At 39.6% G+C, this 16,647-nt stretch overlaps 1 protein-coding gene across 14 annotated transcripts in view; it reads right to left on the bottom strand.

Annotated features, from left to right (window-relative positions):
• LOC146079053 (transducin-like enhancer protein 4) overlaps positions 1–16,647 on the bottom strand; it is a 113,622-nt gene that overhangs the window by 62,673 nt on the left and 34,302 nt on the right. For 10 of the 14 annotated variants that reach the window (XM_083186152.1, XM_083186156.1, XM_083186154.1 and 7 more), the window contains exon 6: positions 16,027–16,101. The exons of the other annotated variants lie outside the window; for them this stretch is intronic. In XM_083186152.1, coding sequence (XP_083042278.1) covers positions 16,027–16,101 — 75 coding nt within the window. The remainder of the gene's footprint in view (positions 1–16,026; positions 16,102–16,647) is intronic. 14 annotated transcript variants of the gene reach the window in all.

Genomic DNA, 16,647 nt, shown 5'->3' with positions numbered 1-16,647 from the left:
TGACCTCATCCAATACTGCATCTCCAGATTTTAGACATTAGCACTACCATTGTATAATTGTATTAAAGTTAAATAGCATAATAGGTGTGCTCTTATATGGCTTAAACAAAAATCTATTTAAGGATGTTTAAAATGCTACTAAGACTATAAAATGTATATGTATTAATTTGACCGCTTATACGCCTTTCACATAGCTAAGCGAGGTCGGACCCGGGATCACGATCGTGGGTCCAACCCACAATAAAGGACTTTTAAGATTAAGCAGTCTGTTGGGAGTGCCGCCTGCTCGCTCTTCTCCCATGTTGAACCTTGTGTTTTGGAAGGCACTACAGCAACTATCTTCATAAGAATTACAAGCAGCGTGCCGGGTAGGTCTGTTTCACTATAGGCATATATTCAATGCCGTGGGCGAGCGGTGACTGCGAGCAGGACTTTTTGCTCGCAGTCACCGCTCACCCTGTCAGTATTCAACTGACACCCCTCATTCGCAAATTTCCCCTCGCTCCGTTTTTTGAGCGAGTGGGAATTTGCGAATGTGCCTCCAAAAGCTGCGAGAGCCGAGGCTAATTACAGCGAGTTTGCTGCACTAGCCGCGGCTCTCGCAGTTTAGGGGAATCCTCGCAGTTCTGTGACTGCGAGGATTCCCCCGGAACGTTGCATAGTGCGAGCGGCCGGCGCGGGGGTTAAACTGCGAGGATCACTGGTTTTCTGTGATCCTCGCAGTTTAACCCCCTCGCCGGCCGCTCGCACCGGCATTGAATACTGGCCTTTATAATCTATCATATCTATCTATAATTTCCAAAACACTGCCATCTGTTGGCAGCAAGTGAAACCACATCTACTAACTTCTGAAGGGTTGAGCGGGCTTACTAGTTTATAGAGGGAAAATCCTGGGAAAAGAAAAAAACCACCTGATGGCAAGTAAATTTGAATTATTAGGAATTGTGCTAACATTTATTCAATGCAGGAGTTGCTGATCTTTAGGTCCTTGTGATTATTGCTTTCTCTTCACACAAACAGGAGGTTCTGAAACTAGGAATCAATATATGTTTATTTATAGAAGAACTCCGAGGCATATTAAATATATGCACATGTATTGTTATGTGGCTGTAAGATCTGGCTTGCTCCCAAACAATACAGTATAGCAAATATCTGATCTGGAATAGAGATTTCTTGCAATTGTCAAACATTAATCTAGTGTGTTTTTAATCCCATTAACAGCAAAAATATAAATATAATAATAAAACCTGTTTCAGTATGTACTGCTGGAAGTCATATTATAACAAAGGCTAGCCACTATTTCTATATGCTGGGACGGACATTTGACACCAAGCACAATCACACACTTGGAACAGACATCTTGTCCTTGTATGAAACATTAGAGAAAAATTACAGACAAAAATGTGTAGTATGTGGTTAAGTAAATGATCTATATACATTCATTATACACTCTAAAACATGCAATAGAAATATCCATTTACTTTAAAAGAAGAAAACAAAAAGTGCTCCACTAATGGGTGATCACATTTGCTTGCAGGGCTCACAATTAGACTTTTTTCCAATAGAAATGGCGCACTTATGCCTACAGGGCCTTCCTGTCACCCAACTCATGCCAAAAATGTGCCAGGCTAAATATATGGTAAATACTTGCTTACCATTCCACATAGCCTACATTAGGGGGAATTATATAAATATGATGTATGGAATATGCTGCCCACTACTAGACACAATTATGCCAAACTTTTGAATCTTAAGAAAACCTAGCCAATGTGGAAACACCCTGTTGGCGCCCATTTAGCCGTAAGAAGTGATCTGACTAAAAACTAATAAGCAGTCAACAGAACTGGGGATCTGCGTCAACTCCAGAATGCTTACTTGCTAGGCTCGTGGTGAAGGAAATGGCTGTGTGACGCACCATGTAAACAGAAGGGGCCTATGGACATGTGAACTACTACAAAAATGACATGGAAGTATGGCTTCTAGTGCACAGCAAGTTGCCTGATCAAGTATTAAGTCCGGATTTTATCTATAGCAAGACCAGATGTAGTCAAGGTAAGACTGACCTGTACTTTTCAAATTAAGGTTCATGATACAAGTGGGCATAGTTACATTGTAACAGCGTGCCAAGTGCAGCAAGGACCAGTGCCTGAAGCATGGCGAGTGCAGCGAGCGAAGCAAGGGGATGTGGTCCACCTATAGTGTCCATGCTGATCTTTGTCGACCTATGCACACACACAAAATGTTGACTTTGACATGCCGACATTTCAAATGTCGGCAATTTGAACGTCAGTGTTTTGACTGTCTGCCAATGCTCATCTGTATTTTGACAGTCGGTATTTTGAATGTCAGGAAATCATACTGACCCCCTACTATGTGCACCCTAATAGATGCATGGGCTACATTGTTCATTATTTCTGAAATATTTATTGACTCACCATTTTAAGTGTGCATTACAGCCACTGCATGTTTGCCTGAAGCATTTCCAAACACTGCATCCTCCTAAATCCCCAAAGCATGGTTCAGACAACAGGAGTCTTCAAACCTGCCTTTAGCACGACCATGAATGAGAGCAAAATGTAAGACCACCAAACACTGGTAATCTAAAACATGCTTCTTTTGTAGTTGGTCTGTAAGCAGCAGCGTGCACCCTCCAACAGAAGGAGTGTAAATTACACTGAAACTGTGAAAGCTCCAACAAATCCTAAAAACAGGTGTATGTAATGGAATAGTCCTGGTGATGGATGCAGGAAGATCTACTAAAGCAAGCCTTAGACAGAAAGGATATGCTTCACTAATAAAATAAGTTTGTTTTTGTTACCAATAACTTCCACTAAATAAAATATAGGTGTTAACGCAATACTGGTTAGAGCACTGAGTAACTGGGCTGTAGCTGCTGCTATTGATGGTACAGTATCATCATCATGTGTTTATAAATAGTGATACATACACAGAAATTAAGGATTAATGCTGCCCCACACACACACACACACACACACACACACACAGTAGTTAACATTTTACTGATCATACCTGCTAATGAAGTACAATTATACATTAGTAACTAAACCATACTACATTCATGCCTTTAGGTGAAAACATCCAACATTAACAATTTGCAAACTCTGGCAGCGAGCAGTGCTAACTGCTCGCTGTCAGAGCTCTGGGGGGGGATGGGGGCAGTATTCAACTGACCCCCTGCACACGTCGTTTTTCCTTCTCTAGGGTTTTGTAGCAACTGGGAAACAGTGTGTGCGGCCGCTAAAACAGCGAGGCCTGTGGCTAAATGCAGCGGGTACCTTGCATTAGCCGCAAGCTGTTTGGGGGAATCCTCGCCGTCCCGTGCAGGGGTTAAACAGCAAGGATCCCCACCGTTAACCCCCTTGCTGGCTGCATTGAATACGGCCCTGTGATTCAACAATGTAATTTATAACCCTGTCCATAAATTGAATTCTGAAGAGAGGCTTGGGGATTGCAATAGCAAAATGATTCATGTACCTGGCTAATGAAGATTTCAATAAATTAAGAAATTTTCCATCCTTTAAATGCATTGGTTCCCAAACTGTGCCGCGGCTCCCTGGGGTGACTCGGGATGCTTGCAGGGGTACCACAGGTTGGTGATCCAGGACCAATTCAAATTATTTATGTCCAATGTAATAAAATGTGGACAAACAGAAATAAATCCTGGGACTCACCACATCACTGACCCAAAAGTTGAAATATAGACCTTAATTGTATATTTATTTTTTTACATTTTGTTTTTTAGCCTAGGGTTGCTGTGAAAAAATTCTGATACTGTAGGGTGCAGCGATTCAAAAAAGTCTGGGAACCAATGCTTTAATAAATCATCTGTTTGGGTTACCAAATCGATCTTTCATTGTTTTAGAGGCAGCACCAACCTACAAAACGGTTAATCAATTGTATGAAAATATGGTATTGGGCATTAAGCTGGGTACATACTAGACAATAAAATGAACAAATTTGCTGATTCAGATGGGTTAGATCAGTGGTAGCCAACCCTAGCCCTCGAGAGCTACCAACAGTTCACATTTTCCAGACAACCTAGCTGCTGCACTCATTAATCACTGACACATTTTAAAAGATCCACAGATGGAGCTAATTAGCTCACTTGTGATTCTGTGAGGAGACCTGCAAAACATGCACTGTTGGTAGCTCTCCAGGACTAGGGTTGGCTACCCCAGGGTTAGATTGACAATCTTGACATAGTCCAATGTACATGCAGTATGTCTGTAAGAATGCACACTCCCAGTCGTAGTCAGCAACATCCTCCATCTGTACATGCAAGATGACAGAGGACAGATGACTTTGCAAGTATTGATTCTGGCAACAGGCCTTCCCCTGTTGTGTGTAAGGAGCATTGGACACCATAAATACGATACAGTAGGTCACAGCTGTATATTTAGATTATTGTATGGTTGGTGAGTCAAATTCATGATTGTACAGAAACACTGACCAATCATTTTGCATTTGGTCACCTGTGAAGAGCTAAAATTCATCACAAAGATACCAACTGCTAAGATAAATCATACCAGAAACCACCAAATCTTGTCAGCACCACAACTATTTCAAGCATATTCTCTAGTTTAAAACTTCAAACAGCAGATGGTGCTACAAAGCAATTCAGAAGACCCATTCAAATAAAAGCTACTTAAAAGAGTATTATACATCCTTACACACACACACACACACACTTATATAATGGATAGTAACAATTAGAAAATTGTCCTAGGCCCCATTAAAAATTACTACTGCTTTATTTGAATGTAAGATTTCATAATGCTATTCTATAAGGCGGGGGGGGGGGGGGGGGGGTAGTATTATTAAATGAAAAGCATAAAATTGACAGAATATTCAAATTTGCTGTTGATTATAGTACCTTCCCAGAGAAATATAAGGGGGGCAACCCTCAACCCTACATATAATTTCCAGTATACGTAGGGTTGCAACTCCGTTGTACCACAATAAAATATGTACATATAATATATACAAAATTAGGTTATTTCTTTCATTGTGAAGGTGATAGAAAACCCATTGCATAAATTATTTGTAGCACATAATATGCATTTCCCAGTTATTTCAATGGAGGGCAGACCAAACAATAATAAATTTAACAAGCATTATGATTCGGTCGAAAAGCTTAAAAAAAAAAAAAAATAAACCACTATTATAGCTTAAATGTAAAACACACACTCAGAACAAAAAGTGCTCATCTAAGAAAAATGTAAATAGATTTTATTTAATAAAAATGTAATATATGCTGCTCCAAGCCAATGAATTATGAGTTTAAAACCCTATTAAAATGTAATGTTTTTTTCCTGAGCTGAGGGGGGGAGAGAGACAGAGAGAGAAAGATTTAAATCCACTGAATTTTAATATTTCAGGTTGAGCTGCAGGAGGTATGGAAAGTCCAAATGAACTATTCCATCAGCCCCATTCAAGCATGAACATTTTAATCAGTTTTACTTCCTTGGAGTTCTCTAACACAGTTTACGCTGTCATTCTGAAAGCACTTAACACAGAGTGTGAGAAAAACCACCAAGGCTTGTTATTGCCTTCACAATTGATGGCAAATAATTTTTCAGACTTTCTATCATTAAAATGTCACAGCTAAAAGAGGAGGATCAGCATATATGGTGCTAAATTTCCTCCCCCTACCAACTTAGGCAGCATGCTTGCTGATTTTTTTTGTTAAATGCATAAAAGCAATTCTATTCTACAATAAATATGCTATGATTTCATTGGATGGTCAGATTATACCTGATCTTATATGTGTAGGAGGTATGATAAATTCTCAAGTTCCAACTGTTAATACAGCCTTAAACAGGCAGTCCTGTGCACTACATGAAAGAGCAGTATTTTATGAGGTACGGAGGCTAAGGAGGGTACACAATCTGTGCCAAAACTTCCCAATGGGAAATAGTCATTCACCTATTCAATGCCGCCGTTACTGACAGCATTAGTGTTCACGCTAGGCTGTTTAGCAGGGCACCGCCCCCTGCCCCTCTAGCAGCACCCTGCTAGAACAGCCTGCTTTCTGTCCCCGCTGGTGAGCACGGGGAAGCCCAGCGCTGCTGTAGATGCCTGGCACTTCCACGGCAGTGACTGCGGTGGGGCCAGGCCCGCCCCCAATGATGTCATAGTCAGGCCTGGCCCGCCACATTTGGTGAGGTCTGCGGCGGCCCCCTTTATGCTGGCCCCGTACAGCACCACCCTGCCCTGATCCTAGAAGGAACACTACAGCATTGAAGGCAGTCAGTTACGACTTTTTTTTTTTAAGTTAGACCTGTTTTGTCGGAAACTGTCATGGATTATCAAATTCACATCTGTTTCCGACAATTTGTGGCAGTTTTTAAGAAATTAAAGACTTTGACACTCAACTGATGGTACATTGTATACCAACAAACAAATTAGTGTTGGAAGCTGCCGAAAAAAAACGGGATTCTGACTGTCAGAACATTCCTATAGTCGGAATCCCGGATTGAATTACATAAGAAAAGAAAGTTCAAACATGAATGTGGATTAAGATGCTATATCAACATTCCATATTTTTAACGGACTAGTTTTTCTAAAACAATCTAAAATATAGGCTTTAAAAATAAAAAGGACTGAAAAATCTATTAATATATTTTTATTATTACAGTCTTCATAACACCTTTGTTTACAGTCAAGATTTTTTTATTCGGTCATTCAAAAACAATTTTTTTGCCACATGACCCACTCCGCCTGTCAAACATTATGTATGTATGTATGTATGTATGTATGTATGTATGTATGTATGTATGTATGTATGTATGTATGTATGTTTTTTTTAGATAAAACTGGACCAAAAAAAAAAATCCACCATAAACCATACAGTAGGTACACATGATTTTACTTCTGTGACTAGTCAACAAAATAAAAAAAAAACTTGTTTTATTATTTCAAATCAAAATTTCAAGACAAAAAAAATTCTGGATCAATTTGTTCTCTCAGGAATGGGGAGCTGCTCGGATCCTTAGGTTTGATTTTTTTCTCCAATTATATATATTTTTTCATGAATGTCAAGAAGTTCCACTTTCATGTCATCTGTTCACATTCCAACAGCCTTCTGGATCATCCAGGCAGCCGTTGATAAACCTGAAATGAGCGACAATGTGTTTTTGGAGAACTCTCCCCCACGTACTCTTGTCTGGCCAAATCCTTAGCCAATATCACTATTCATTAATGCTATGTTCTGGGTTACTGTTGGAGTCATTATGCTCTTAGGTTAGTTTATGCTGAAACACTACTGCTTGGAAAAGCAAAAAGTCTTGTTGATTTGGCAAACTTTGTAGTCTGTACAAAGTCAATGGCCTTGTTATGGACAAAGAAAAAAAACTACACTGATCTAAATCCCATAAAGCCCCACCCCCCCCCCCCCAACACACACACACACACAGAGACAGTCGTTTCATACCTTAGACTCCTCCTCCCCAGATAGACAAACCTCTCACCTTGTCTTTAAAAAAATTAAATAAGGGAGCTCTTCATAGCTGTTCTGGTTGACTAATCGCATGCTTCAGCTGCCCCAGGCTGAAGATGAGAACTGCACTGAAACTAATCAAGCTGGTAAAACACACATTTCCTTTCTCCAAATGCATTTTTTACAGGACATAGCAGATTAACACAATTTGTAAGCCAATAGCAACTCTAAAAAGTGTTACAGTTTTCTATAAATCTGGGTTACACAGGAGGGCGGCGGCACAAAAAAACCTTATTGAAGAAACAAACTCATACCAAAGACATGACCATATCCATGTTGAAGATGACTATAGTTCAGCCAATAGCATCACTCCATAGTAAAATAATTATTCTGAAGAGGAGTTGGAAGAGTGAGACAAAAATAAATAGTGCGCACTGTATATGGGAACACAGCCTAGGCCATTGGGTGTTATGGTGTGTACAAACGGTACTTTTTGCCTTCCGATGTTGACGATAGTCTACATCGGATCGAAATCGGATGCAGATCGCAAGGGTTTTAACCCTTCAGATCACGATCCCAATGCGCGTTCTTGTATCGCAAGGCAGAAAGTCTTGTCCGCTTTGACTATATAGTGCAGATCTGCACTATATAGTCAGACTTGTATGCAAATCGGATGTGCCTTCAGATACTATCCACGATCCGATCAGATCTGATCGGATCGTGGATAGTATCTGAAGGCACATCTGACTGTGTGTACACACCATTACTCTCTCCTATATTAGTGAAGGAGGATCAATGTTGAAAGGTTTTGTTTACGTCTATATGTTTAGCAATTAGGATTCAGGTGCGGTCAGGCAACAACACACAAACAGTGGCTATAGCTTCACACACACTGCATATATTTGAAAACAGACATTTATAAAAGGGAGCTTTGTAAAGATCACGGTGTTGTCTGAGAGGTTGCCGTTTGCCTGAATAAACACCTTTGTATTGGAAGCACTCGATATTTCAGGCACTAAACCAATATAGTCAAATTAAAGCAGTGAGCTAGTGATACAAGTGTATAGAAAAAGGCTTTTTTTTTTAGAATACTGATGCATTTAGGCCATCTATTGGGGGAGATGCCCCAAACCTTCCTAAGAGTAAAATAGTTTATACCCATAGCATACCATCCAACATGACCCATTTCAGGCAGGACAAAATGCTCCATTCCTGGACTTCCTTGACTGTGAAAATTGCAGTTACTGATCAGCAGCACAGTCCAAAATGTAAATAGGAGAGCCGAACCTACTGCCAGCAAGTCCAGGACCGTGGTGTTTAAGGGGCAGTTGGTGTGCATTCACTTTATGGATTTTGATCTGTGCTGCAGTGCCACCTCTGAACTTGGACTTCCTCGCCAGTGGCAGCTGCATAGGTGGGGCTGCAGCATAGTTCAACATCCATATAGGGGAGGCACACCAACTACCCCCAACCACTGCCAAACACCACAGTCCTGGACTTACTGGCAGGCTGTTTGGCTCCACAATTTGAATTTTGGACTGTGCTGCTGATCCACCTCTGCAACTGTCACAAAAGTCCAGGAACAGAGCATTTTGTCCCTCCTGGAATGGGTCACGTTGGGGAGGTATGCCATAGCAACATATTAGTTTTTACCTATTTTATGGATTGTACTTTTAAAACACTAGGTACAAGCAGATATGATACCTTTTTGATAATGTGCTGCTGTATGCATGGGGGAAATAGACATTTAGCTGTCATGTAACTACAAATCTCATAAGGTCTGTTGGAGCTTGCAGTCCAAAAGAAAGACTTAATGAGGTATCCGTAACAGTATCTATAGCTGGGTACAGAGGTACTATTCTCTGTGGATGGAATGACGGGGACGAGGTATCTGCACGGTTCTCCTGTTCTCTCTCTTATGGGGATCAATGTGGATTAGTAATCACACCCCCCTGGGGATGAGCCTGTTCTGGCATAGTGACCTCCCATGCAGCATACCTGTAGTGCTATTACCAGGGCAGGAAAAGAGTGTATACATACACTGCAAGAGTTTGAGCTAGGGCACAGTGCTAACTTCTTCCAAGTCCTCCCAAGAAGCCACAGCCATTAATGAGTGCCAAGCTGGTAGGGCAGGTCTCCACAGCTCGGAGAAGTGTCTACAGTGGGCCACATTTCAAAACAGTAAAAAAAAAGGGGATAAATTTAATAAAGATTCTAAAAAATGAAAGACTAAAAAGTGGCAAAAAAAAAAGAAAAGTTGATGTTGCCGATGGCAACCAATTATAATTTTGTCTAGCATTTTCTAGGAAGCAATAAAGAAATTTAAAGAAATTGGATTGGTTACAATGGGCAACATCACCTCTTTATTTTTAAAAGCTTAGTAAATGTGCCCTCCTTAAGGGCCTTATTTTGGTTCATTCTTTCTGACAAAATCCTTCTTAGATGGACAAAACCATGTGCACTGCAGGGGGGGGCAGATGTAACATGTGCAGAGAGAATTAGATTTGGGTGAGTAATTTTGTTTCTGTGCAGGGAAAATACTGACTGCTTTATTTTTACACTGCAATATAGATCTCACTTTGAAGTAAAACCCCACCCAAATCTAATTCTCTCTGCACAAGTAACACCTGCCTCACCTGCAGTGCACATGGTTTTGCCCATCTAAGAAGGATTTTGTCAGAAAGAATGAACCAAAATAAGGCCCTAAGTGTCATGTGTATGGGTGCATCTGTTTGCATGGAGAAAAAAAGTCACAAGTTTTTTGCCCTGGGCACCCAAAAAACCTGAGCTTTATAACTGGAGTGACATAGCACCTTTGATGGAGAGCCCATTTCTGCCAAACAATATATTTACACAAATATATGCAAATAGTTTTTAAGGGCAGGTACATTATCCCAGGTTTCAGACACACGTTTAAAAACAATAATAATAATAAAAAAAATACCAGGAAGATGTATTTGTACTGTAAAGGGATTTTGATAAACAGCCGGCAAAGTGTTCCTGAGATTATGAATGAAGAATGAGGGCGGGTTCCATCCATTAGGCCATTTCATGGCCCCCAGCCAAAGAAGTAACACAAACTATAATACTATCTTGTCCATTCTTTCTGATTGTACCGAAATTTGTTTAAAATTAAAACACTGGAAAAACAGACAAAAGTGGATGTTCAAATAAATGAAATCAATTTGCTTTAACCAAATTATCCAAAAAGAGCATCTCTGCCCATTTTCCGGTTGGGAGCAAATGGATGATTGTCATTTGCTCCCATACATTACCAGATGTTTGCTCCAACCAAAACTATTGGACAGATATTATAGTGCGTTTTCAGCATAAGAGTAAGCTAATTTGCATTGAAACCTGCATGAGTGAGTTAAAAAGGCTGTTAGGCGTGACACCGGTTATCACAAATCCTGATAAAGGGAATGCAGTCTGAGAGAAAACCTGATGATTGGGTGCTTACTGAAACTTTCAAAAAGGTATTTGTAATTAAGTCAGGGATATTTTCGGTTCAGTTCTTGCCAGAAAGGCAATGTGTTTATTTTGATACCGCGGTTTACCCAAAGATATTTTATATATAAAATGTTGGCACCTAAAATAACTGCAATCAAGGGAGGAGTCGTCATAGGCATGTTATAGGGGTGCCATGGGCATGTTTTGGCTTGTAGCAGTGATCTCTCAGGGCCACAGTTGAAAAAGTTGCAAGGGAGGTGCAGCAATGGTGGAGTGATCTGATCCACCAGGCAGCTGGGCACTGCTCAGATAGTCAGAGTGGATGACATTGTAGGGCATGCTCAGTACGTCGCACAGACATACACAAAGGGAATGATTAAGATGACAGCTACAGATTTTTTTTTACAAAAGAACTTGGAGCCAAGCATGATTTGAGTCCACCTATGTGCATATTTGTATCCACATAATATTCTATGTTCATTTTGTCATGTAATTGCCAGCAAATCTCCCCGTCACCACAAACATGGTAACAATTTTTTGTAAAGTCTTATTTTAACTTAATGTACTTGTCAGTTTGTAAACTATACCTTTACATTAAAGAACACATTGCCGGAACACTCACCCTACTTCTCCAAGCATAAACTACATAGGAACTCATGAGTCACAAACGTATTCTGCCATTTATTATTTAGTCTGTTATGCAATCTATATGTTATATAGTTGTGTATATAAACTGGAATACAAACTAATTCTAGTATTATGAAGAGAAAAAAAAAATATATATATATATAACCCCCCCCCCCCCGCCCCAAAAAAATATGGTTAATAAGATTCCTTTTATGTACAGAGACGGAAAGAATGTTGGTTGCAGAAAGTGCTCAAATAAATGTATTATTAGCACAGTTTGTATTCTAAAATGCTTGCTAAAATACTAACAGCTGCTCTGGAATATTGTAACAGTATAAAGTTTTGACACATTATCTAAACAAAGATAGATTTTGTGCAGAAAAAGCATTTCACAAGTTTTTAGGGTTTTTTTTTTTTCCTTCTAAACTTCTGACCCCTCCCCCAGCATTAAAACTAGATGTGGACAAAAAAGGCCCTGAAGCAACTAGATTCCCAAGACAATAAAGTTATAAGCAAGCACTACTTTTTTTTTTCTTTTAAATTCTTTAAACTTCTTCCGGAAGCAGGAAGAAATCTTTTCTTTTTTTTTTTAAAGTAATAAATTCCTAAGGATTTTTACCAAGTACGGAAGTTATTTTAAACTTTGTATCAATCTGTAACTTTAGGGGAGTACATTGCAGGCAGGAACTACTTCCACATACATGACACTAAAAACTACAAACATAATTGGACTGCTTAATCTTTAATATTTAAGACTGGGTATCCACTGGTCTTTGATCTACATTTAAAAGTTCAAACAGTGAAGTCGTATATTGAACATGTTGCGGCTTGCATTGAGGAGGTCAATATTAATCTCCCAATCCTAAGTATGTTTAATGATAAACACATTGAATGGAGATGACAGATTTTGAAAAACGCCACAGCTATACTTATATATGTTAGTAGCTAACATCTGTGTCACTGGAAAAAATTACTTCCATGTGCAGGCCCATTTCCATGCATTGTACCAGCATTAAATGAAAAACAAACACAAGCCAGTGGCCAGAATAGGGTGGTTAATTGAAAACTAAACTTTTGCAGTGTCCAGGATAATCAAATAATTGATCAAATACTAATTTGTCACCCCAAACATATTACTAACAAGCATGTTCACTGCACCTATAACAAAAAAAACATTGGTGTGTATGTCACTCTTTCCACTGGCATCATTCTTAAAAATGCCAAGGTTTGCCCACGTTTTAATCACTGTAGCTTCAGATCTGCGGAAGTGAAAGATATTGCCATAGCACATGCAAACTGCCTATGGAGATGTGGGTCCCTTATGCACATTGGGACCTAACTCCACCTACATCTAACTACTAAAGAAACCGAAGACCTACTGATGCCAATTGGTGCTTTAATACACTGAGCACACTGTTACTCATCTCCCAGAAGTGAGCTATAACAAAAGGTTTTAATTTGGTGGTTTAATTGTTCAGTGCAAAGATACAGGAAATTCTAGAAAAACCATATAGCTGTAAAGTCCATACACACTGGGCATTATTGCACAGCGTGTATGGATAAAGATGATGGGAAAAAAAAAAAAAAAAATCGCTGGGCAGAAAAGTGCTCAGTGCATACACACTGAGCATTTTTCACCCATTTTAGCAATTTTCTCCAGTGGACCACCATGTTGCTCATCTGCTGGTAAAAAAAAAATGGGCAAAAAACTAAAATAAATAAATGTCTTCGTATTTAGCAATGTCACGTGAAAGTAAATATACATTATATGAACCAATGCAAGGATTACACAAAATAATGTTTCCAGGTATCAATATGAAGGTTTTGAGATAGGTCGACTGTCAAAAGATCAACTCCTAGAGAGGTTGACCAGAGGCTTTTTACCTTTTTATACTTTGCCATCCACGTAGACTTTGAACGGTAAAGTTTGCTAAACTCGGCCACAGCCGAGCCATGCAAGCGCATGCTGTACACCAGGGTTGTCAAACTCATGGCCCTCCAGCTGTTGTGGAACTACACGTCCCAACATGCCCTGCCACAGATTTTATATAATGGATTGCTAAAACTGGTAGGACATGCTGGGATGTGTAGTTCCACAACAGCTGGAGGGCCAGGAGTTTGGTAAATGTATTTATATTTTTTTCAAAATTACTTCCCGCCTCTCTAGATGTTTACTTCTCTGCTATATTACAATATTTGAACAGTGTGGCCTATTACAGCTAAAAACAAAGGACAAAAACAAAAAACAGCAACAACAAAGCCTTTACAGGTTTCAGGAAAACATTCTGTTTTTGAGACTGCTCGCCGCCTGTAAACAAATTGTTGTTTAAGATCTGCAGTATGAGAATCAACAGTGCAGAACATGCAATCTGTTCCAATTGCAGGCTCAAGAAGTAAAAAGAAAAAAAAAATGCAAAGAACAGAATACAAACATATTCACAATGTGAGGCATGATAGCTGGCTGGGAGCTAAATGAGAGCAGAAACTTAAAAATGATGGGCATATTAATGAGTCTCACAATATAAGGGACAGGGAAATGGTTTACATCAGGTCCTTTAGCAGAATATGCTAAAATAAAGACCATTTTCACTGCATACTAGCGTCCCGGTCCTGCTTCGCACGGGTTCATGGACAAGCACCACGTTGCTCCCTGCTTTATATACTGTTGTGCGAGCAGCACACGTCAATAATACACTGGACTCCCTAAAATAATTATTGCTCGGCTCCCATACGGGATAGGCCAATGGTTAATATATCTAAACCTTCCTCGAGATTTGCACTATAATAGTGAAAACTGCACAAAGAACAATTCAGCGGTTTGAGATTAGCACATCTCAAGCACATTAGCTCACACTTGGGGGACTTTCCTTTATACTATGTAAAAATGGACCAAAATGGGCAGCATGTTATTACAGCGGCCTGTGATGTGATATATAAACTATATTATGCATATGTACATTAATATTTAGGTTAGTATTTTTTTCTTCAATGCCTCCATAACATCTATTGTGGTCTTCATTTATATTCCTAGTTAACGATTTCAGCCCAACATTTCTATCACTCTTCATATAAGGTCATGCAATACAAAACATACACACTATGTGTGTGTGTGAGACACATACATACATACATACATACATACATACATACATACATACAGTACACTCATTGCAAAGACTTTGAAGGAAAGGGGGAATGGCCTTCTGCCCTCCTACTTGTGCTTGAAGAGCTGCAGCAAATGTTATTCATGGCTGAACACAGCTTCCTCAGATTTGTCTTTTTTATTGGGGAACTTCACAGGAAATAAAAGGTTACTCTTTCTCCATTTAGAACCCTTAATTGACTACCAGTATTCTCCTGCGGTCAAAGGGGCACAAAACAGAATAAGAAATAGCCCATTAAATGCAGACCACAATCAGAACATTGCACTCTACCTCCGTCAGCAAGGATCAGAGAGTGCTGATTTCCTTGTTAAAAGACAGAGGCATAATTGAGGCAATATCTTCACTTCAGATTGATTAGTCGGCGACCCTTATCCACATCTTCACTCAGCAATTTGAATTTTAATGAAAGTAAATGGAATAATTAGCATTTCAAAGTGTGTTTGATACACTGAATAAAAGAGGAAAAGACTTTTATGTATAATCTATACACAAAAGAAAAAGCTTTTGGGAGGGGGCGAATAAGAAAAGTACAGTTGTAGTGTCTTCATTAGAATAACTTAGAGGCTTGCACCAGCTGTATAATTATACCTGTGAATAATGTGTTATTAAACCATGATTTCTCACCTCTACATTGTAAAGTGAAACAGACAATATTTCATTGTTTAGCCATCCCTGTGTCGTTAGTGTAGCCTGATCGAGTCTAACAGAACCGGTTACTATAGCTGCAATTATGGCGCCAACATATGGAAGAATTTACATCTTTCTAAAGCCCCCCCGCTTAATGTAATGGGGAATGTGGGAAGGATGAGAGAGGAATCATTTCGACTATTAATGTCTGGCTGGCGGTTTTATTTAACTTCTAGGAGAAGACATTCGCTTATGTCAGGAAATATTTTCTATGTGGATATTCCCGTAGAAAGACATTAACTCGCTGATTTGTGTTCACATATACATATCATTTCACAGAGACCTGTAATTTATCCACACTGCAAGCACGGCTGCATAGCAAGTGTGAAAACCAGTGGCCTACTCGCGCTACTATACACACCGCTCTGCCACAGAAACCTGTAGTGTCTGCGGATTGCATGCAGCGCGAATACTTCATTATGCTCTATGGGTATTGTATACAAACAGCCTGGAATTAGCTGGATTTCTTCAGAAATCATGCAACAAACAGAACGTGCTAGAACCTTTAAGTCTAAGATTTCTTTTACATTATTCAAAAAGTTTCCTTGCCAGCATTGTAGGTTACCAAAAGGTCAGAATCGCACATTAAAGTAAAAAGAGATGGTAACTGAAGTAACTTGTGAAAAAAAACCAACATACCCCAATGATTGCATTCAGCTCTGCCATGGTCACCTGTTTGGCACGCTCCACGGCCTGTACCACTTGTTGCTGGTGCTAGGAAGGAGAAGAAAATAAAAAAAAAAGTCAGAATAGATTCATCATTTTTTTATTATTTTATTCTCTGCATTTCAACACACTTCTATGCGCCTTCTAGCTGCCACTAGGCGTATGGTAAATCAACGGGCAGCTTTGGAGCAGACCGCCTTTAGGAAGTCTCCAAGACAAGATTACAGTGCAGCTACTGTGTGTTCCTCTGCAGCACTCTAAAGTCTCCAGTGTTTACTTCTGGAAATTCCTGCCCGCAATGTGTAAACACGCTGGTGACTGCTTGTTGGTTTATGCTGTCATTGCAAGACACTGCAGAAGTTAACAAGGTGTGGGTAAGGATTCTGCCATAAGGAAATAATTATAGAACTTTAAATCAGCATTAACCTCAACCTTTCCTCTAACTGGTAACCAAAAGTAAACATCCTCCTGCTGAAACTACTGCGAATATACAGAACACTATGCGGGATGTACATATCCCTGCATGGACAATTTCCTTCATGACCTCAAATAGCAGAGCTATAAGTGGTTTACCACAGATCAGCAGGGAAGAGA

Source organism: Crinia signifera, chromosome 1 (assembly GCF_055691185.1).
Source record: "Crinia signifera chromosome 1, ASM5569118v1, whole genome shotgun sequence".
Taxonomy (NCBI): domain Eukaryota; kingdom Metazoa; phylum Chordata; class Amphibia; order Anura; family Myobatrachidae; genus Crinia; species Crinia signifera.
The sequence above is the reverse complement of the archived record's forward strand: the minus strand, read 5'-3'. Positions and strand labels throughout refer to the sequence as shown.